At 40.9% G+C, this 23751-nt stretch overlaps 1 protein-coding gene across 1 annotated transcript in view; it reads left to right on the top strand.

The window, feature by feature from the left end:
• Nucleotides 1–23751, top strand: part of ACE2 (angiotensin converting enzyme 2) — a 97063-nt gene that overhangs the window by 28302 nt on the left and 45010 nt on the right. The window contains exons 2-5 of the mRNA XM_055086327.1: nucleotides 101–200; nucleotides 5586–5703; nucleotides 16057–16442; nucleotides 17105–17392. Coding sequence (XP_054942302.1) covers nucleotides 17207–17392 — 186 coding nt within the window. The 5' untranslated portion in view covers nucleotides 101–200; nucleotides 5586–5703; nucleotides 16057–16442; nucleotides 17105–17206. The remainder of the gene's footprint in view (nucleotides 1–100; nucleotides 201–5585; nucleotides 5704–16056; nucleotides 16443–17104; nucleotides 17393–23751) is intronic.

Genomic DNA, 23751 nt, shown 5'->3' with positions numbered 1-23751 from the left:
GCGCCCGTCTCTGGAGCTCCTTTAAGCGGCGCGCTTAATCCCCTCTCCTCGCGCACCAGGAAGCAAAGAGGCAAGAAAAGGTCTCTTGTCTCTTCGGCAGCTCCAGACTTTCCCGGACTCCTGCGATCCGACCGAAGCCCAAGCCTCAGCTCCCAGGCCCCGCCCGTCCCGGCGGGTGAGCAGACAAGCCTCTCGGGCTGGTGAGTGGTGGTCGCCCTGATCCTCTGTGTGGGAATCTCTCCGCTTTGCCCTCTGCATTCCTGTTGCTGCGCTCTACTCCGTGGCTCCGAAGCTTCCCCCATGCCCACCCCCTGTCTCCGCCCGCGAAGGGGCTTCTAGTGTGTGGGAACCTTTCCTCCTTCACGGCTCCCTCCCAGAGGTGCAGGTCCCGTCCCTATTCTTTTGTCTCTGTTTATTCTTTTTTCTTTTGCCCTGCCCAGGTACGTGGGGTGTTTCTTGCCTTTTGGGAGGTCTGAGGTCTTCTGCCAGCGTTCAGTAGGTGTTCTGCAGGAGTTGTTCCACATATAGATGTATTTCTGATGTATTTGTGGGGAGGAAGGTGATCTCCACGTCTTACTCCTCCGCCACCTGGAAGGTCCTCCACCTTTTGACTTTTATTTAGCACAATTCCAGGTAATCTAACGTACTTTCTGAGGAACTAAAGAAAATTTGAACCTATGAATGCAGGAACTAAAATCTGCTTGCTCAAAAGTGACGGAGGCTTCGCAATGTTAATATCTTTGCCATCATTCCAAGGATGACTGAAGCTCATCATATATTATAGTGTTTGTCTGCTAGATTATCATCTGATTATCTATAAAGGGGAATACCAAGGTTCATTTTAGTAGTACAGTGATTGCCGAAAGCCTCAGGTTACGGTTTCAAATATAGTGCTTTGCCACAGCCCATTCCAATAGATCAGGGGGAAAAAAGCCATTTATAAAACCTCTCCAAGGATTATACAGGAGTCCTTTGCGGGAGAATTGAGGGTGTGGGGGGCTAGAAATCAGGGCACTTGGCAATGTTTCTCATAGTTTTATAGTTCATTTTTACTTTGTGTTGAGAATCCAGATAGATGCCTTAAATATCTATGTATTCCCTTTCACCACCTCCCTGTCAGACCTGTGTTTCTTTCCAGATAGATAGATTATCTTAGTTAAGATTTAGTCATTGTAGATATGAATATCTGTATGGTAAAATAGTTTCCCTAAATCAGTCTTTTTTTCTTCTCTTTGTGGACTCAAGTTGAATAGTTTCAATAACACTTTTTATAAAGAATATAAAAGTTTTATTCACAAGGTCCATTTTATTCATGAATTTTTATTGCTTCTCATTATTTATTTTATTCAAAAGCAAGTATTACTAATCTGACTTAACAAAAGAAGAAACAGCTGAGCGAATTTAAGTATCTTACCTGAAGTCATGCAGCATTTTAAAATGTTCACATGTTGTTAGAGGGTTTGGAGCAACTGATTTTTTTAGTTTCCATATTTTAACTGTATTGTTCTATGTTTAGCTTATTTCCGTTTAAAAAGGACTTTGTCTTCAACTCCTCTTCCTGGAATGACTTGAAACATGTCATCAGTGCCATGCCAGCCGTGTCCTCAATGGAGGAGAAGAGCTGGGGTTGGGGTGCCTGAAACCCCATGACTGGCTAATGTGCAGGGTAGTTGCCAGGATTATTCTTGGTCCAAACCAAATACAGTACCATGGGCAGTGGCATAGAGAGAAATCAGAGTCTTAAACAGATTGAATGTGTTTCACAACTGGAAAATTTTTTAAATAAGGATTATATTTTTGCTTCAGCATTTGTATAGCTCTTTGGATCATTGTTGGCCATTCCTGTGCTATGCTTGATTTAGGTCATTTGCTATTTATACTTGGCTTTGGAGTAATGAAAGGCACATTTTAGTGGCTCTGGTAAAACTGCAATCAGAATTGCAACTTTCCTCATCCTATACTGAGTCAGATTTAAATGGAGGAAGAAAACCCTGACATGTCCTATTAACATGGAAAGTCAGGGAATTCCCTGGTGGTCCAGTGGTTAGGACTCCATACTCTCACTGCCGAGTGCCCAGGTTCATTCCCTGGTCAGGGAACTAAAATTCCACAAGCCGCACAGCACAGCCAAAAAAACCCAATAAACAAAAAACAAAAACCCCGAAATAAACAAAACAAAAATAAAAACAAAAACAAATGGAAAGTCAAACCATGATATCATTCCTTTACTTAAGCCTCTCCTCTCTACCCATCTCTTTCTAGGTAGAACCCAACCTCTCTAAATGGTGATGGGACCCTCCACGATCTGCCCTCAGTTCCTGTACATCTCCTGCTACTTTTTTATTATAAACATTATCATGCATAAAGAAAGGTGGAGGAGTAGTATAATGAACACCCACTTATCCACCACCTAGATCTAACCATTCAAAACGAATTATAAAGGGCTGGGAGAGATGAGGTCCTGAGAGGGTTGGAAATGAAAGGAGAGAGGACACACCAGGTCAGGCTGTTAGAGATGTAATGGAGGATGGGCTGGCCTCCTTACACAGGGAGTGGGAGGTAGGGGTGGGGAGGGGAGTGGGGGAGAAGCTCCATTTGGACTGTGGTTGGGGCTCATTCTCAGAGCAGCATTTGCTTTCCTTTGTTTCTTTCTCAGATTTATAGAGATATAACTGACCTATAACATTGTGTAAGTTTAAGGTGTACAACATGTTGATTTGATATAGATTTCAAAAAATGATGACCACCATAGTGTTAGCTAACACCTCTATCACATCACATAATTACCATCTCCTTTTTTTTTTTAAATAAATTTACTTTTTTATTTTTGGCTGCATTGGGTCTTCATTGCTGCATGCAGGCTTTCTCCAGTTGCCGTGAGCGGGAGCTGCTCTGTGTTGTGGTGCGTGGGCTTCTCACTGCGGTGGCTTCTCTTGTTGCAGATCACGGGCTCTAGGTGCACGGGCTTCAGTAGTTGTGGCTCACGGGCTCTAGAGCACAGGCTCAGTAGTTGTGGCACACGGGCTTAGTTGCTCCGTGGCATGTGGGATCTTCCCGGACCAGGGCTCGAGCCCGTGTCCCCTGCATTGGCAGGCGGATTCTTAACCACTGTGCCACCAGGGAAGTCCCTCATCTCCTTTTTTGTGGTGAGAACATTTACGATTTACTCTTAGCAACTTTCAAGTATTTAATATAGTATCATTAATTATAATCAACATGTTTGACATTAAATCTCCAGAACTTAGTTGTCTTATAATTGGAAGTTTGTACCCCTTGACCAACATCTCCCCCATTTCCCCCACCCCAGCCCCTGGCAACCACCACTCTACTCTCTGTTTTTAAGAATTTGGCTTTTTTAGATTCCACATGAAAATGAGATCATACAGTATTCATCTTTCTATGCCTGACTTATTTCCCTTAGCGTAATGCCCTCAAGGTCGATCCATGTTGTCACGAATGGCAGAATTTCTTTTTTTTCTCATGACTTATAATAGTTCAATATATATATGTGTGTGTGTGTGTGTGTGTGTGTGTGTATTTCCACACCATGTTTTTTTCCAGGTTCATTGAGATATAATTGACATATAACGTTGTGTGAGTTTAAGGTGTGCAACGTAATGATTTGTTTTATATATATATATATATATATATACTGCAAAATAATTACCACGATAAAGTTAGTTAACACACCCATCACCTCAAATAGTTACAATTTTTCTTTTTGTGGTGAGAACTTATAAAATCTACTCTCTTACCAACTTTCAAATATACAATACAGTACTGTTAACTATAGTCGTCATACTGTACACTACATTTCCAGAACTTCTTTATCCATTCATACATTGACAGACACTTATGATGTTTCCATATCCTGCTTATTGTGAATAATGCTGTAATAGACACAGGAGTGCAGATATCTCTTTGAGATCCTGTTTTCATTTCCTTTGGATATATACCCAGAAGTGGGGCTGCTGGATCATGTGGTAGTTCTATTTTTTAACTTTTTGAGGAACCTCTGTATTGATTTCCATAGTGGCTGTACCGGTTTACATTCCCACCAACAGTGCCCAAGGGTTCCCTTTTCTCCATCCTCACCAACACTATCTTTTGTCTTTTTGATGATACCCATTTAAAGAGGTGTGAGGTGATATCTCATTGTGGTTTTGATTTGCATTTTCCTGGTGGTTAGTGATGTTGAGCACCTTTTCATGTATCTATTGGCCATCTGTATGGGTTTTTTTGGAAAAATGTCTTAAAAAAGATAATGCTATGTTGTGTTTCCATTGTCATTTGTTTCAAGATATTTTTAAATTTCTGTTTTGATTTGTTCTTTGACTTATTGGTTGTTCAGGAGTGTGTTGTTTAATTCCCACATACTTATGAATTTTCCAGCTTTCTTCCTATTATTGAATTCTAGTTTAATATCACTGTTGTTGGAAAAGGTACTTCGTATGATTTCAGTCTTTTAAAATTTGCCAAGATTTCTTTTGTGACCTATCATATGATATATCCTGGAGAGTGTTCCATGTGCGCTTGAGAAGAATGTGTATTCTGCTTTTGTTAGATGGAATGTTCTATATATGTCTGTTAGGTTCATTTGATCTAAAGTATGGTTCAAGTCTAATGTCTCCTTATTGATTTTCTGTTTGGATAATCTATCCATTGCTGAAAATGGGGTATTGAAGTCCCTACTATTATTATATCATTGTCTACTTCTTTCTTCAGATCTGTATTTGCTTAATATATATAGGTACTCCAATGTTGGGTGCACATATATTTACAATTGTTGTATCTTCTTGATGAATTGACCCTTTTATCATTATATAATGACGTACTTTTCCTCTTGTTACCATTTTTTTACTTAAAGTCTACTTTTTTCTGATATACGTATAGCCACCCCTGCACTCTTTTGCTTTCCAGTTGCATGAGTTATCTTTTTTCATCCCTTCACTTTGTGTGTCTTTAAAACTGAGGTGAGTCTCTTGTAGGCAGCATATAGTTGGGTCTTGTTTTTTAGCTACTCTATGTCTTTTGATTGGAGAGTTCAATTTATTTACATTGTGTGATTATTGATAGGTAAGGACTTACTAATGCCATCTTATTCTCTGTTTTCTAGCTGTTTCGTAGTTCCCTTGTTCCTTTCTTCCACTCTTCCTGCCTTCCATTATGAATTGATGATTTTCCATAGTGGTATGCTTTGGTCCCCTTTGCTTTATCTTTTGTGAATCTACTGTAGCTTTTTGTTTTGTGGTTACCACGAGGCTTACATAAAACTTTGTAGGGCTATAACAGAATATTTTATGCTGATAACAATTTAACTTTGATCACATACAAAAACTCTCCCCTTTTACGCTCCCCTTCTATGTTTTTGATGTCAGAATTTACATCTTTTTATATTGTGCATTCATAACCAAATTATTGTAGCTATAGCTATTTTAAATAATTTTGTCCTTTAACCTTTATACTAGAGTTAAGTGGTTAACACACCACCATATTAACAGTATTAGAGTATTCTGAATTCTTTACCAGTGTGTTATACATTTTCATGTGTTTTCATGCTGTTAATTTGAACTCTTACATTTCAGCCTGAAGATTCTTTTCAGCATTTCCTGTAAGGCAGGTCTACTGGTGATGAACTCCCTCAACTTTCGTTTGTTAGAGAATCTTTATCTCACCTCCATTTTTGAAGGACAGCTTTGCTAGGTAAGGTATTCCTGGCTAACAGTTTTTTTTCTTTCAGCACTTTAAATATATAATCCCATTTTCTCACCAAGCTTGCAAAGTTTTTGCTGAAAAATATGGTTATAGCCTCATGGGGGTTCCCTTGTATGAGAGAAAAATTTTTTTCTCTAGCCGTTTTAAAAATTCTCTCTTTGGCTTTGATTTAGATAGTTTTATTATAATGTGTCTTGGAGAAGACTGTCTTGGATTGAAATTTTGGGGTGAGCTATTAGCTTTGAGAACTTGGATGTCCAAATCTCTCCCCATGTTTGGGAAGTTCTCAGCCACTATTACTTTAAATAGTCTTTCTGCCTCTTTCTCCCTCTCTTCTTCTGGAATTCCAATGATACAGACATTATTTCTCTTAATGGTGTCCCATTAGTCCCATAGGCTTTCTTCATCCCCTTTCATTATTTTTTTCTTTTTCCCAGAGCAGCATTTAACTGGAGCTCTGCCCAGCCATGTCCTCCCCCTCAGTCAAGGCCAATTTCAAACCCTCCTAAACCTTCCTCAGCCTATGAAACCTTCCAGAGACAAAGATTACACAACACCCTTCAATAGTCTACGTCAGTGTTGACCACTGTCAAGCGATTCTCCCTTAAGACTAAGCTTGAATTCTTGCCATCATGTCCTTTCAGCCCATTTCCTCCTGTCGTTTACTTGGGAGAGACAGAGCTGTCTGGATAATATCTCCTACATATTGACGTCAACAAATTTCAAGGAAGAAGTACTACATCATTTTCATCTATTTTTAAAAATCATAATTATCTTCCTCTTCAACAATCTTACTAGCTCTTTTTTTTTTAAAGAAAATGTTGGGGGTAGGAGATTATTAATTAATTTATTTGTTTTTGCTGTGTTGGGTCTTTGTTTCTGTGCTAGGGCTTTCTCTAGTTGCGGCAAGCGGGGGCCACTCTTCATCGTGGTGCGCGGACCTCTCACTGTCGCGGCCTCTCTTGTTGCGGAGCACAGGCTCCAGACGCACAGGCTCAGTAGTTGTGGCTCACGGGCCTAGTTGCTCCGCGGCATGTGGGATCCTCCCAGACCAGGGCTCGAACCCGTGTCCCCTGCGTTAGCAGGCAGATTCTCAACCACTGCGCCACCAGGGAAGCCCTTACTAGCTCTTTTGAACTTGACCACATCCCACGGAAAGAGGCAGGAGTTGAAATGGAAAACACTGACAGGTTAATCCCAGTTCTCTTACTGGGTGACATAGAGCTAGTTACTGATCATGCTGAGTGTTTAGAAAGTAACAACTTCCACAAAGGTGGTTGTGAACACTCAGCAAGGTGATCTACAGTAAATGCTTTAAGTGTTAGTTTTCTCCCCTGTCATGTTAAAGTCAGGGCTAATTATTTGTATCGATATTTTGTTTTATTTTTTCCTTATTTCTCCCATTTGTTATTGAGACTAGTGCAAATGCACACATATTCATGTCTCAACAGGATTAGTTACTTTGTGCTCAAATGTCTTGGCAGCTTTGCTATTGGGAGTAGGTAATTTACTATTCTGCTTGGCCCTGACTGAGATGTAAGGAGGTGGAATCACACACACATGATTCTTGAGAGTATATGTTCATAGCGCTGTCTATCTAGGTCAGGTTCCCTTAACCTCACACTTGACATTTGGGGCAAATAATTCTTATTTGTGGGGAGCTGTCCTATGCATTGTACAATGTTTAGCAGCATCCCTGACCTCTACCCACTAGATGCAGTAGCACCCTCCCCCCAAGTGGTGACAACCCCAGGTGTCTCCAGGCATTGTCATTTGTCCCCTGGGATGCAAAATCATCCTGGTTGAGAGCCGCTGCTCTTTGTTACTGATATAGATTTGCTTTGAAGAGAACAAAATGACTGCCACACCATCTGAGGTTGTCATCTGTGAACCTATGATCTCTAATTACTCTCTATTCCTGAACATTCTCACCCTACTGAGAAAAACATAGCTTTTCACCGAAAGAGGGTAGAGCACCATTGGTCTCCCTTCAGTGAAAATTGTGAAGATGAATGCAGTAAAAGGAGTGCAAGGAGGAACTGTGTTTGTAACTTGTGCAAGTTTGATGTCATTGTGGGACCATTTTTCAAGCTGTCCAGCCACACCTGTTATGCTTCTTTATGCCTTGACTGTCCCTCTCTTCCATGTGTGCAACAGGAATTCCTTCGAAAAGCCCTTTCTGACCACAAAGAGTCTGGGCATGAAGTCAGACTGCTGAGGTTCCAACCCCGGTTCTATTAATTTCCAGCTTTGTGATCTTGATTCCATGCCTCAGTTTCCTCATCTAGAAAATGAGGGTGGTGCTGGAGCTTACCTTATAGGGTTGTGGTGAGGATTAAATGTGGGGACACATGTAAAGCAGTTACATTCTGCCTGGCACATAATAAGCACTCAACAGAGTTTGGATTTTATTATTACTGTTACTATTTTTAGTAGTATTAGTCTCTATGATTCAGAGTCTCATCTCCTTTGTGAAGCCTACCTGACGGACTCCTTGTGCTCACTCTGACCTCCTATTTCTCTGAAATCATGAAAAGTTTTATATTCTTACGAATCAGAATTTGTTCCATCATTTTTTATCTGTGTCTTCTGAGTAAAATTTCCCAGTAACACAGGATGTAATGAGCCAGAGATTATGTGTTCTATATGATTTGCATTCTCTCCTCCATCTCACTTATTGGATAAGTAGTTGTTAATACTGTTGAGGGGATCTATATCCCTGGAAAAAATTGGGTAGTGGTTTGGGAAAATATCTTTTCTTTCCTATTAGAACTTTCTTCTCCTCTTGCCCACTCTTCTTGGTTATATCATATATATTCAGTGGGTAGAGACATCAGCATGCTATTGATACTGAGGTGGAAACTCCCTCCAGACCAAGGCACAATTCAGGAAGATCTTACAAGCTCTGACTTCTGTGCCTGCAATTCATAAGAACCCACACTCGTGGTTGGAATGAAATCTCTACAGAAAATATCCCAGAAATAGTGGGACATTCTACAGTGGGTGGAATACGCATGACCTATATTACATATATGAAAGGCATCCCCTCCTACTCCCTTAAGGCAAAACCAGGTTTAGCTGGAGGTCTACCATTCTCCAACATGAATCAGACGTAAATCTTGATTAGTCTAAGCCAACTATGCTAGTCCCCTGAGAAAGCTTCCCTTAGTCTTAAAAAAGTCATTCAAAAAGAGAGAGATTCACAGGAAGAAACTGCCATTTGTTTAGTTCATGAGTCTATGGGTTGACAGTTTTGTCTGGGCTCACCTGAGAAATTCTTCTGGTCTTAGCTGCTCTCATTTATGCATCTTTAGTCAGTTGCCAGGGAAGCTGGGGGCTGGCTGGTCTAGGATGGCCTCAGCTTGGTTGTCTCATCTCTGCTCCAGTGGTCCCTTGCTCAGGCTTATTCACTTGATAGCTACTCAGCCTTCAGAGAGAGAGAGAGAGAGAGAGAGAGAGAGAGAGAGAGAGAAAGGATGGACTGGCCCACTATCACTTCTGCCACATGCCATTGGCCAAAGCAGATTCAAGAAGAAGGAAATAGACTATATATCTTGATGGAAGAAACTGCAAAGTCACATTATAAAAGGTGTTGATACAAAGAGGAGTAGAGAAGTCATTTTGCAATCTACTACAAATATCTTATAATGAAAGATAAAAAAGCCCTCTCGCTGATTAGCTGAGCATCATGGTAAATAGTGGGTTAAAATGTGGGCACCTGTACTTGTTAATCAGACTTAGGCTCTTTAGTTAACCTCTTTAAGTCTTCATTTATAATCCTATTAGATGGAAATTATCAGAATTCCTTACAGGGTGACAGTGAGGATTCCAGAAGATACTGCTTGTAAAGTGCTTAACATAGTCCCTGGCATATAAATATTAACCATGATTTGAAATCTATAAAGACAGGCTTGTATGCTCTAGTTAATGCCCTAGAATCCTCTCTTCCTCTCTCTCACTTTTCCTCCTTCTCCTGTCCTCTCTTAGTTAAACCACACTGTGAGTCATTTCTTATCCATTCTGCCACTCCCCTTTACCCCATGACTATTCTAGCTGGCAGCTGCCTCACAGCACCCCCATATCCGTCAGAGGCTTGTGCCTCCAGTGGAGCTCTTTAGGATGCTGGCTTGCCGATGCCTGATGCTCACTGATGGGTGTTTTGGGGCCTGACCCAATGCCTTGCCTTGTCCTGGGCCTTGTTACTTCTGGTTTTTGATAAGCAGCAGCTCTGTCTTCAGGGAGAGTGCCAGGTTGAAATCCCAGCTGAGGAATATATGGAGATTTTTGCCCTCCCCCACTGCTTTTCCAGTTTCCCAAGGAGTATGTTGCTTGTCGGCATAGATCTAGACTACCAAAAGTGTCTCTAGAGTGCCCCATGTTCCCAAGCGTCCTAGATCTTCCAGAAACATAATATGGAAGAGTCGGAGCTATCCCCAAATTTCAGGTTCATGTTGAATTTGTATGGAACTTGGGCCTAAGGACTTCTTGACCGAATAAATTCAGAGAGGATGCTGAATCAGCTTCCAAAGATGATCAAGCATCCCAGCGAGCTATAACTGACTCCTGCTCCCCAGCTAATTTTAGGGAGATTCCAGTATTACAATAGGAGAGGCAAAAAAGCCTGTGACGGTACCAATCACAAACTCCAGGGGAAAGGCTGAGCAGAGAAGGATGCTCAGTGGGAGAGTTCCTCCAAGTGTATTCTCAAGTTTTCAGTGTTCATGATTGCTTCGTGATGTCATCCTTGCAGAGATCGCTGAAGCTTTGCCTAACCTTATGTAAAGCAATGTCAAAACATTGGGAATAACTGAAATCCAAAAATAACATCTTGGGCCATAATGGCATTATCCAGATTCCAAGGCCATAAGGCCTTGATTCCTTTCCGGATGGAATCCAAATTAATATTATTAATATCTACCACGTTCTGACTGTCCTAGAAAAGATGCAAGGCTGCCCTGGGATTTATGTTGTACAGTTTCTGGTTTCTAGGCATTGACATATTTCTCAGCCAAAGAAGATTTCTGATGAGGTTGATGACAGGCTGGCAAACCTTAAGAGGGTCGTCAGTGGCAAAGAATGAAGAAGTAGTGAGACTCTTACCCAACTGAGCTTCTAGTTTTTATGTATTTGTGGTGACATTTCTAGTTGGATCTGAGAACATGGCTCTTGCACTCAGTCTGCAGACTGAGATAGAGGTCAGTAGGGATGAAGGCTTATTCTAAGATATTTAGAGCCAATTAGGAAGTATTAAGCAAAGTGTAAAAGTCTTCAGTCACCCTCAGACTCGAGCTGACAGGCAGGAGCTAGCTCCAGAAGGAGTCTTCTATGCTTTGAGTGGCCATCAGTGTTTCAGCCTTGACCTGGACTGGGTGTAAGCCACTTGACTCTGACTGTATATCATGTCAGCTGCCTTCTCTGAACCTGCACCTTGCTTCAACTCAACCATCCTGTGCTCCTGAGATGTGTCTTCTTTTCTGTAAACCAGTCAAGAAATGTGATGCTCCGGCCAAGTTCTTGAAACTCCCTTTTATCACTTCCCTGTACAGTCCACAGATGGCTCCTCTAGGGAGGGTTGTTTCAAGTAACTTTTTTCCTTCTCATCCCATCCCGTTTTCCTTTTGAGGTCTGGACTATGTAATACTTTCCGGCACACTGGGATCCTGAAGAAGTAAGATCCTTTCCTCTTTGCCTTAACTGAAAAGACATATGTGACTAACAACTCTCAAATTTATATCTTCATCCCTGAGCTCGCAGCCAAACTGAAGATTTGTATATATCCTCGCTTGGATTTCTCACAACCTTGACTGAGCTCCTACTCTTCCCGCTAAACTGTTTTACCTGCAACCTTCCCCATATACATTGATGTCAACCTCATCCTTCTCGTTGTTCAATCCAAACACCCTGGAGTAATCCTTGGCTCTCTCTATCTTTCACAGCCTACATCTAATTGAGCAGAAAATCCTCCTGGTTTCATTTTCAAATTGTATTCAAAATCTAGCCACCTGTTCTTGATACAGCAGCCAGAGTGATGCTTTTCAAATGTAAATGAGATCATGTCACTCCTCCTTTCAAACTCTACCATGGATTCTCATTTCACTTAGGATAAAGGCTCAAGTTTTGCTTCTAAGGCCCTAGATATAAATTTATACTAGCGACTCTAGTGTTACCTGCTATTTTGTACAGTCTGGATGTGGGAATAAATTCGGGTTACATGGCAAGCACTGTACTGTTATAAATTCAGAGCAGTAATAATCCGTACAACCTCCCTGGAATCCACAGTTTGGCCTCACAAACGTGAACTCTGTCTGTTGAAAATATTTGTCAATTTGGTTAATGAAGATTATCTTTGCTCTCTCTGTAGGAAAAAGGGACAGCTATGCAGCTAGAAATGTAAACAGGAAAGAACTTTAGCTTTTCCTTTGGGCTAAAGGGTCAGCTTATTTATTTTCTGTAAAGTACTTATAAATTCACTTTGTGTGATAAAGATGTGGTCAAAACCAGTTGAACTAAAGGCAAATCATTCTTGGTCATGTGGATTTTTAAATTCTCTCTACTTTATATTCTTGACATCCTTTCTTATTTCTGTCAGAAACATTACTCTCTCAATTTTAAGATAAGAAATTACGCAAAACATTCTTTTTGCTCCGACCAAAGTTGTCCTCTTAACTTGGGGAGCTAGAGGAAATTTTTGCTTTAGCTATTTAGCAACCTCACCATTTATGACTCAGTTGGAAGTGGTTAGAAAGTTGAGCAGTAAGGGAAAAATGGATCTCAAAGTCTATGCACTTTGCTCGAGGAGAATGAAGACCCACCCTCAGGTCTGAGACTATGAAGAGGGAGTGTTCTGATTGAACTCCATGGTTATCTGGTTTCCATTTAGCTCTTAGCAGACAGCAAATCAGAAACAGGGAGGGGATTCGTGGTGGGCAGGGCCACTCAAAGTGCGTTCTTCAAGAAGTGGCACAGAATTCAGAACCTGCAGAGACAGCAGTTAATAGCAATAAAGCTGTTTGGAGCCATTTAATGTAAAGCCCCGAAGATGTTGTCACGTTATAGCCTAGTCAGTAAACGCTGTCCAAGATGATGAGACACTGAGTCATCTGGAAAGAAAAAAGAACACATAAAATAATGTTCAGGCAACATCCTGATTAGATGGAATGTATTTTAGAAAAATGTCTACCTTAAATGGTTAAAAAAAAGCAAAACTAGTAGAGTCAAAGCAGTGCATTTTCATCTTGCTTACGTGGGGCCTGCTTATTCTCAGAATATGACAGTTTTCCTACAGAACTCGTCCTTATGGACGAGTCTCCAATCTCCCTCACTTCTCAAAGTCCACTAATTATTATACAGCTCCTCGCGCTTTGAGTGGCTTGTATTACTAGGCTTCCAGCATTTTTCTCTGTGTTCTCATGTGTTAATTCATAGAATAGTTACAATGTCCCTGTGAGATGGGTATAATAGGGTTATCAGCTTTGAAATAAGGAAATTAGATGTGAGGGAAATATCACCGGCTGAAAGTCACACAGCTAATCAGCGACAGAGTCAATCTGTTAAGCTACCTAAGTCTTCTTCTAAATGACAGTCCCGTGATGGAGGAGAGCTGTCTATGCTGGGTCTCCTTCCTCACATCTGCGCTGTGCTTCAAATGACATTATTTTAGACCTATTTACTCTCTTCTTTATTTTCCTCTGGATACTCTCCTGTGTCTCTCTAAAATTGTGGGTCTTAGAAATTAGCATGATGCTCTAAATTCTTTTGTAGCTAATACTTCTAGTAACAAAGTCTAAGATAGTCTAAGATGGCTTTGCTTTCTGGTGGCAGCCATGTTGGATTGATTGCTCATATTAAGCTTTTATTCAACCCTGCTTGACTGGGCAGCTGTAGTAGCTCGCTGACTGACCTCCTTGCTTATACCCTTACCCCTCAGTGTCTGTTCTCTAACCAGCAGTGAGAGTGATCCTGTTAAAACGTTTACTGGATCACTCCTCTGCTTGAAGTCTTCCCACATTACTCAGAGTAGAAGCCAAAGTCCTACAATTGTCTATAAGGCCCTCCTTACAGCTTCCTCTCCATCTTCACCTTCTGCCACTTTCCCCGTGCACTGGGCTCCAGCCACAAAGGCCTCTGATGTTTTTGAGGCCTTTGCACTTGCTGTTCCCTCTGCCTGGATCAGACTCCCCTCAGATATTCATGTGGCTTTCATCCCTTCCTTCAGGTCTTTGCTCAGATGTCATCCTCTCGCCCCACCCCATCATTCACCCTCCTCCTTTCCTGCTTATTGTAAAGCCATAGTATTTACCATCAGCTACTTGTTTCTTCCTGCTACCCCACCTCGTATAATATGATATCCACAGGAACTTTTCCTGTCTTATTCATTAGTGTATATCCAGTATCTAGAATAGTGCCTAGCATAGAGTAGGTAGCCAATAAATTGTTGAATCAAGATTCTTTTTTTTACTTGAAGTATAGTTGATTTACAATGTTGTGTTAGTTTCTGGTATACAGCAAAGTGATTCAGTTATACATATATATGTATATATTCTTTTTCAGATTCTTTTTCCTTATAGGTTATTACAAGATGAATATACTTCCCTGTGCTATACAGTACGACCTTGTTGTTTATCTATTTTATATACATGAATCAAGATTTTTGTTGTTTGGGACATGAACTGTTGTTGATCAGAGGACTGCTTATTTCTGTGCTGTGTGGTTCTTTCATTTAGAGCTAGTCGTAGAACTTTACATTTTGTTAAATCCCTTATTGAAATGGAAGATACAAAGGAAATGAGGCAGGCAACATCTTATTTGTTCCTAGTGAATCCCTAGATATATATTTGGGACCAGAGATATATATTGTCCAAGTGCAAACCGCCTTCTAAAAATGATATTTTATAGTTTTTGTCTGGTGTCAAGACCAAACTCTTCCATCTACCCTTCTGAAAAATAGAACAGGTTTCCTCAATTTCCACTCTCCTATTTTTTCTGGTTCTTCATTCTTTCACAGAGGATCTGTTCCTTTAGGCCAATTGTTTTTCTGGGTCCCATCCCCTGGGTCTTTAGTGGACTCTTTCCATTCTCAGAATGGTCTCAGGACACTTCTGGGCAGCTGTCAGAACATCAGCATCTTCTCAGTGGAGAGTCAACAAAACTTCCAATAGTTCAGTCATCGCTTGCAGTTGGCCATTGTGAGCTAGTTTTCCTACAGAATTATTGTGACAAAATTCTCCTATTTCCCTCGCTCCTCAAAATTTCTTGGCTTCTAGATTTCTCCTGCCTCACTGTTATCTCAGGCTCCTTGTTCATCTGTTTTAACTTTCAGATTTCATATCCTGCTTTCCCTATTTCAATTTGATCGCGTTAATCTGATTTTCTGCCTCAGTGTATTGAAGTTGGACTACTCCCATTTTTTTCCTGAACCCAAGAGCTTCATTCAGGAAGCAACCTGAATAGAGTTGTGTTTCAGCTTTTATTAAAGTAACCTTCCACCTCTTGGTTCAGAGCCCCACACACTGCCCCCTTTTCTCTTGACCGGTTTTTCTCTTAATGCCTGTGAAAGCGAGTGGATCTCAGCTTCCTTGAATGTGGAAGGAGCCTGACTGAAACTGCACTGATCCCCTCAGCTCACTTTCTTTTAACCTTCTTGATCATAATTGCTTAAATGTGTCAATTACTTTATTTGTTAGAAGGATCATGTCTTTTGATTCATATCAAGGGTAGTAAGAATCCACCTCTTTTTAAAAATATTTATGTATTTGGCTGCATCAGATCTTAGTTGTGGCACATGAGATCTTTCGTTGTGGCATGCAGGCTCTCTAGTTGTGGCCCGAGGGCCCTGTAGTCGTGGCACGCGGGCTCTAGAACCTGAGGGCTTAGTTGCCTCGCGGCATGTGGGATCTTAGTTCCCCAACCAGCGATCGGACCAGGGATCGAACCTGTGTCCCCTGCATTGGAAGGCGGATTCTTAACCACTGGACCACCAGGGAAGTCCCAGAATCCACCTCTTTTTGATGTAGCAGAACCAAATCCATCATCGTCACCAAAGGCCCATGTCCCTGTGCTGCTCTTTATCTACACGTCCATCATTGCTCTTAGACTCTTGACAGCAACTTAAAGGCCTGTACTCTAGATTCAAACTGCATGCATTCGTATCCTGGCTCTACCACTTCCTGGCTGAGTAAGGTTTGGTCATTTATTTAAGTTCTCTGAGCCTCAGTTTCATAATCTGTACAATGACAATAAAAATATTTGCCTCTAGGTTTGTTGTAATGCTTCAATGAGATACTATAATGCAGCGCACTTTAAACAGTTATTTATTATTTTTTTCCTCTTCTACAATAACAGGTACAACTTTGGAATAAGGAGAAGTAGTGGAAACTGTTTTTAAAGGCTTGGTTACTGCCATTTCACCTGGACCTGGAAGACTTGTTTTTTGGGTAAAGAAATGTTTTCCCTGTGTGAAGGTTTCACAATCACAGTCAAGCAGGCCGCTGAGCCCTGCCATTTAAAGTGGCTCCTCTCTTTTACCTATGACACTCATACCTACACCCTGGGAATGAGGACAGTGGTCCAGCTCCTGAGATTCTACAGGATAACCACTAAAGTCTCTTTGAATTCTATGCAATGATACATGGCTATGGATGACCAGAACTTGAGATGGACACTCTCTGAATTTCATACCATGTGGTGGCATTCTGATTTCCTTGTGACCTTGACCGAGCTTTGAACAGGTAAGTGAAAGGGATGGAGACACACAGTGACGTTTAGTCGTAGAACCAGTGTTTAGCATGATCATCTGAGAAAGAGAAAAGGAGCCTTTTTAAGTTTTTCCAAGTTAAATCAGGAGAGTTAACTTGTGGAGTGGAGGGTGGTCTTATAATTTTAAAAAATGGCCCTGGAAATTAAAATTTATCAGAAAAAAATGAATTCTATAGCGACAAGGGCAAAGTTGTTTATTTAGGAAGGGAAAATGTTACCCAAATAGAGAGTTTCTGTGAATATGAGTGTAAAATAAAAAGGAAGGAGAGAGAAGTGACTTAATGGAATTGTCTCTAAAACGTGTAAGTCCCAGCATTACCCCCATGACCCCTAATTCTAGAGTTCTTTGGTCGCTGTAAAATCATAACACCTTCAGTGTATCTTTAACAGATTTTAAGGAACATACTAACCAAATGGACAAGTTTTGATTTGGCCATAAAATTTGAGGAGAGCTATGGTTCTCTAGGATTAATGAATAACATTTCTTTATTTGATTTACTTTAAGAAATCATTCTAAAATCTGTTTACATATCTGTCCTCTCCAGGATGAATTTTGTGTTGGTTCAGCAGATTGTTTACTGTTTTTTTCTTCTTCTTCCTTTTTTTTTTTTTTTTTTTTTATCTTCCTGCTCAGTGCCCAACCCAAGTTCAAAGGCTGATGAGAGAGAAAATCTCATGAGGAGGTTTTACTCTAGGGAAGTTGTTCAGTGAATGGGATCTTGGCGCACAGAGAAAGATGTCAGGCTCTTTCTGGCTCCTTCTCAGCCTTGTTGCTGTAACTGCTGCTCAATCCACCACTGAGGAACAGGCCAAGACATTTTTGCAGAAGTTTGACCATGAAGCTGAAGACCTGTCTTATCAAAGTTCACTTGCTTCTTGGAATTATAACACCAATATTACCGATGAGAATGTCCAAAAGATGGTGAGTTCTCTCCTATAGCTACATAGGGATATCGGTTGCTTCTTAAAAATCAGCTTACTGCCCAGGAAACTGAAAAGGGAAATCAAAGAAATGCTCTGAGCTGTGAGGTTGGATGTTTGCCTCAGTATTTCTGATTCTGGAGTCCCAGATGCCTGAACAATTGACCTTTGGTTCATTTGGAAAATTGTTACAAAATAATTCACTTGTCTCAGTCCAGATTCTTGGAAACCAGTGAACATGCTTTAGAAAGTTGCCACCATAATTCTCATCATAGTCAGGACTTCAAAGCAGTTCATAGCAATGCCATAAGTTATTGAGTTAATAATTTTCCCAAGCCTACAATGTCAACAGGAATGTCTAAAGACTCTCTACAAATGATCTATTAACTGAAAAAAATGCAACTGGAGGCTTAGTGAAAGAGCTAGCCGGTAATTAAGATTACCAGGGGTCAGGTGAGGCTGGATTTGGGAATTCCTTCCTTAATGGTCACGGAGCTCCGAGGGACTTCCAGAGCATACGGGATCCACAGAACCCTCCAAGAAAAACCATAATCAAACCAGTTCTGACAAATCTCAGAATGCTCTGGGAAAGCAAGATGTTTTGTTTGACAAGTGCCAGGATTTAGGAGATTTCTTCCCTCACAGATCCCAAAGCAGTGCTGAAAATGGAGTGACATTATTTAAGAAAAGTTTTTATGACACTTGTACAGCAATACATTCTTTCAGAAATGTAGTTCAGGAGCTTAGTTTTTCCAATAGTCGGTTGCATGTAAATTAAATTACTGCTGCTCGCTGGACAGATCCAATCTGAGACCTGCTGCCTCATTTGAATTCCTCAGGAGATTTTTTTCCCCCTATTTTTCTAAAGCTTAAAGAAATCCAGGAGATTTTGACAGCCCAGTGTTGTCATAGGACAGCATTTTTCTTGTCTCATAGTTCGGTCTTACGTCTCTTCAGACCTCTTCACTGTTGCTTTTTTCTCACTTTTTATTTGATCTCTGTTGGAGGTACCTGAAGTGCGTTGTGCATTTGTTTTCATTCTCTCTCTTTTTTTAACATCTTTATTGGAGTATAATTGCTTTACAGTGGTGTGTTAGTTTTAGCCGAATGGTCCGCAGGTGGTGGTGAAGTTCGACCGGCATCATGCCTAAGAGCTCTGGAGTCAGACTGCTGAGGTCCAAACCCTGGCTCCACCACTTTCTACCTGGGTGAACGTGAGCTAGTTAATGAACCTTTCTGCGCCTTAGTTTTTCTGCCTGTGAAAAACGATGTTAACACTCATGTTTGCCTCATAGGGTTGCTGTGACGACAGTTAATACACAAAACCACCAAAATAGTGCTCAATGCTTGTGAGCCTGGGAGAACCATACGATATCATTGCTGTGAATGTGATATAGGGAGTTATAATTGCTGAAGAGACATGTAACAGTTCTGTTGAGCGCCCACATGCTGAGAAGGCGTGTTGTACACTGAGATGTAGTGATGTTTGTTGAAATCATCTCTGGATCTTAAGTGCTATCATTTTTGAATTGCACTGGTTGATTAGAGGAAAGGCCAGAAATGAAAGGGCACAAATCCACAAAGTGTGGTCAAAGTGCAGACAGTATGGGCCCTTTAAAGAAAAGTGAAAATATCTGAATGCAAGAAGCAAGCAGGGGACCCAGTATCTCCTTCCTCCAGCAATGGTGAAGGGCGCGTTAGTGCATTAGTGCACCTGTGTGGATTTACCTGGGGAGGGGGCAATGGACAGGGAGAGCAATAGCTCTTCTATTCTCTTATCACATATATTGAGATCCCCTGATGAAACGGGCACTGCAGCTGGTGCTACCAGAGGCACCAAGATGAGCAGGAAGCTGAGATATGGTCTGCTGGTGGTGGCTATCAATAGAAAGAACTGGAGAAATGGAGCATGTTCCCCAAGAGCCACTGGAATGATTTAGGGGGATCAGAGAGAGTTAGAAGAGAGAGCAGAATTAGCTGTACAAAGCCTGACTCAAAAAGAAAAAAAAAAAACTGAGTCTGAGAGGGAACAAGAAAGGATAGAGTGTTCCCAGTTGTATTGGCCAACTCTCTTCAGACTAGAAAGGTGGTGCCTTTGAAAGCTCAAAAGAGAGAAATTTACAATAAATAGGAGGAGGTGCTGTTTACGTTACAGGTGGTAAAACTGGTTAAGACTTGTAAAACTAGGCCATTCTTTAAAAAAGTGAGACATTGAAAACTATAAGTCGGCTTTCGAAGTATTTAAGCGAATGTAAGGATTGTAGATCCACTGTGGGTAAGGAAGTATGGTTAAGTGCATTTATGGACCCAGTTCTTTACCTTTCCCTATATCAACACCCAGGGTTATGTCACTTTGCAGTGCCATCCCACTGAAGGTGACGTGACTGTGTCCTTCGCCATGTGACTTACTTTGACCAATGGGCTGTTAACAGACGTGATGCAAGTAGAGGCTTGGAATGGGCTTGAACAGTGGGGCTTCTTCTTTGCACCTTTGGCTTTGCCATGAGAACATGCCTGGGTTGGCCAGCTAAAGAGTGAGGGATGTGTGGAATAGTTGTCCCGTCTGAAACCAATCCCCCAGAGTTGTAAGCAAATCCAGCCAAGATCAGCAGAGCTGCCTGGTAACCCTCAGTGATTCTAGGCACGTAAACAATGAACACATGCCATTGAGATTTTTGGTTGTTTGTTAAGTAGTATTATTGTAGCAATAGATAACTAATACAGGAAGAGAAATGTGGGCTGTATGACATGTGTCTGTTCATATCCTATCAGGGTGACATTATTGAGGGCAATCTGCCATTTCCTAATTATCCCTTGGCATAACTTTCAGAGTCAGAATATTGGGCTTGTCAGCCAATCAATCTGACCTAGTATGGCGATTCTCAGATCAAGTCATGAGACTATAGCTTAAAATAATAGAAGGCACCAAAACTTGATCAGTATAGTGTCCCCAAATCTCCCTGCTTAGGAGAGGCCCATCACATAGAGATCAGGAAAAAAAGCTTGGTTCAAAACAGGTTTCCATAGAGTTCAGAAATTCAGTGAAAATTAATTACCAGATACTTGCTTTAGAGCAAATACTGGTCTCATGTTTGAGATCGAACATTCACCAATTAAACTGTAATTCTCTTCTCAGTAAAATGACATTACTTTTTTGCATTGCCCCTTCTTTGTAAGTTTATTGTTGGTTTTATTTTTGAAAGACTCCTTTGTAAGTCAAAAGGATTTTTTTTTCTTTTTCTTTCTTTTTCTTTTCTTTTTTTTTTTTTTGCAAAGTCGGAAGCTCTCTAGCAACATAGGAGGTCCCTGGACAATTTTTTTTATCCCTGGAAGAGAGCAAAAGGATCCCATCACTGGCAGGGGCCTCCTGTTTCACTGTTCCAGTATTTGGCAGTAACTGCTACAGCCGCCCCAAATTCCTGTGCATGCAGCTGAAGGGCGTGTTGAAGGCTGCCCTGTTGGAGCCCTGGAGGTCTCCAAAAACACTTCATAAATATTTCTTGTTATCAGAAGTTGTGAAGATAGAGCAGGAGGCCCACACTTACCCTTTAGGTGGTCAGGGCCCCTAGAGTCCTTGGGCATACCTGCTTCCTAAATCTTTTCCTCTGTCTTTAGGGCTGGGGGCACAGTGAACCCAGAGAAGGGTCATTTTAAACTGCTGTTCTGTACCCAAGGAAAGAATGTAGACGCCAACCCTGTCTCCAATGAATCTGTCCCACACTCCCCAACACATACAAGTACCTACACCCAGGTACAGGGGTTGGGAAAAGTCAGTGTGATGCAAATACGATGGAATTTAGGGAATCTGATGCTATCGTGACTCTCCTGAGCTGGCTGTGATACCTTGGGCAAGTCACTTATTTTTTGTCTCTTGAAACCTGAGAGGGTAGATGGGCCCAGCCAGGATTTTTCAGTGGTTAACTGGTGGATGAATAAGTTCCACATGTGGAGGATTAACATGAGTCAAGGGCATTGGAGGCCTGTTCATACTAGTTTTTCTCTGTCATGAAAACTTGATGATGTCCCAGTTGAGTGATGTAATTTGGTGCAACTGAACTTGAGCAACTCAAAATGACATGTTTAATTCCATCCCAATTTGACACTGTTACTCACTGATCTAAGCACTCTGACAGGACACCAGGCAGCCACCAGCTACACCCAGGGAGGGCGGCCTGGTGGTCAGGAACTGCCACTGCTTCTTAGCGTGTGCCAGATAACTGGGCAAAAGAGAATTCATTTAATTTTGGCTGAATCCTTTGGTTTGGAGCGGTTCCATGGGTGTTTCAGATCTAGTTATAGGAGCTAGGGAATAAGGTGGTTTTTTTTTTTCTTTGCTTTCGCTCTAGAGGGCTTTTAACAACAGCTTTGTTGAGATACAATTATGCACCATAAAATTCACCAATTAAAAGTCTACAATTCAATGCTTTTTAGTATATTTGCCGAATTGTACAACCGTCATCACCATCTCATTTTAGAACATTTCCATCATCCCAAAAGAAACTACACGCCCATTAGCAATCACTCTTCCTCCCCCGCCCCCAGCTCTAAGCAACCACTAATCTACTTTCTGTCTCTATAGATTTGCCTATTCTGGACATGTCGTATGAATGGCATTATACACTAGGTGGTCTTTTGTGACGGGCTTCTTTCACTTTGCATGCCGTAGCATGTATCATTACTTGGTTCCATTTTATTGCCAAATAGTATTCCGTTATATGGATTTTTTTTTTTTTACACTTTTCATTGTAAAAATTGTCAAACACATACAAAAGAAGAAGGACTCATATGTTGAATCTCCTTATACCCATCACCCAGCTTCAGCAATTGTCAACACTTTGGCCAATCTTGTTTTATTTTTCTCCCCAACCCCATATTTATTGGATTATTTTGAAGGAAATCCCCAACATCATATAACTATATGTTACGTGTAAATATTTCACCTTCTAGCTCTGAAAGTAAGAATTTTTAAAACAACCTTAATAACAGTACCATGTCAAAAACTTGACAATAGTTCCTCAATACCATCAAATATCTAGTCAGTATTCAAATGTACCCTAATGTCTCGTTTAAAAAAAATTTCAGCTGGTTTGTTTGAATCAGGATCTAACAAGGTCCTCTCTTGATCATTTTAGCAGATGTACTTTAGGTCTCTTTTCGTCTATAGAGTCCCTCCCTCGTTTTTCTGTTTGTTTTGTTTTGTTTTGTTTTGTTTTGCAATTTATTCGCAGAAGTACTGAACTGTGAGTCCTATAGAAACTCCCACTTTCTGGATTTGCTGATTATGTCCCTATAATATTGCTTAACATGCTCTTTTGACCCCTGTGTTTTCTGTAAATGTATAGCTCCGGGGCAGAGGTCAGCACACTTTTTCCATAACAGGCCAGGTAGTAAATATTTCAGGCTTTGTGAGCCCTACAGCCTCTATTCAACTCTGCCATTGTAGACTATTCAACTCTGCCATTTTAGACCAGTCAACTCTGCCATTGTAGCGCAAAAGCTGCCATAGACAGCACATAAATGGGTGTGAATATGTTGCAATAAAACTTTATTTACAAAAACAAATGGTGGGCAGAGTCCTGATCTAGAGACTTGTTCAAAATCAGGATTCACTTGTGAATTTTTTTAATAGGTGTGGAAAATGAATTTACACTACTAGCACAGTGCAGGAATATTGAGCCAAGAAATTAACAAAAAACTTGTTCAGGTTCCTAGAGCTCTGGAAGAAAGAAGCAAATTTAAAAATCTGTAGGGACCCTTTTATGACCCAAAGCTCAAGGCAGTCCTACTTTATGTAATAGATACAAATATATTTAAAATAGACTAAAAATTAAATAGGAAAAGCAAGACAAGCTTTTATAAGGCTATATAGGTGACTCTTGGTTAGAAATGGTTTATTATTTTTTTTTTATAGATAAGATTTCTTTTTCATATTTATTTTTATTTATTATCATTTATTGTTGGCTGCATTGGGTCTTCATTGCTGCGCATGGGCTTTCTCTAGTTGTGGCGAGCGGGGGCTACTCTTCGTTGGGGTGTGCGGGCTTCTCATTGCGGTGGCTTCTCTTGTTGCAGAGCACGGGCTCTAGGTGCGCGGGCTTCAGTAGTTGTGGCACGCAGGCTCAGTAATTGTGGCTCATGGGCTCTAGAGCGCAGGCTGAGTAGTTGTGGTGCACAGACTTAGTTGCTCCGCGGCATGTGGGATCTTCCCGGACCAGGGCTTGAACCCGTGTCCCTTGCATTGGCAGGCGGATTCTTTTTTTTTTTTTAATTTTTTTAACATCTTTATTGGAGTATAACTGCTTTACAATGGTGTGTTAGTTTCTGCTTTATAACAAAGTGAATCAGTTATACATATACATA

This window comes from Physeter macrocephalus, chromosome 7, assembly GCF_002837175.3.
Source record: "Physeter macrocephalus isolate SW-GA chromosome 7, ASM283717v5, whole genome shotgun sequence".
Taxonomy (NCBI): Eukaryota; Metazoa; Chordata; class Mammalia; order Artiodactyla; family Physeteridae; genus Physeter; species Physeter macrocephalus.
This window is presented reverse-complemented; position numbering and strand designations above follow the sequence as displayed.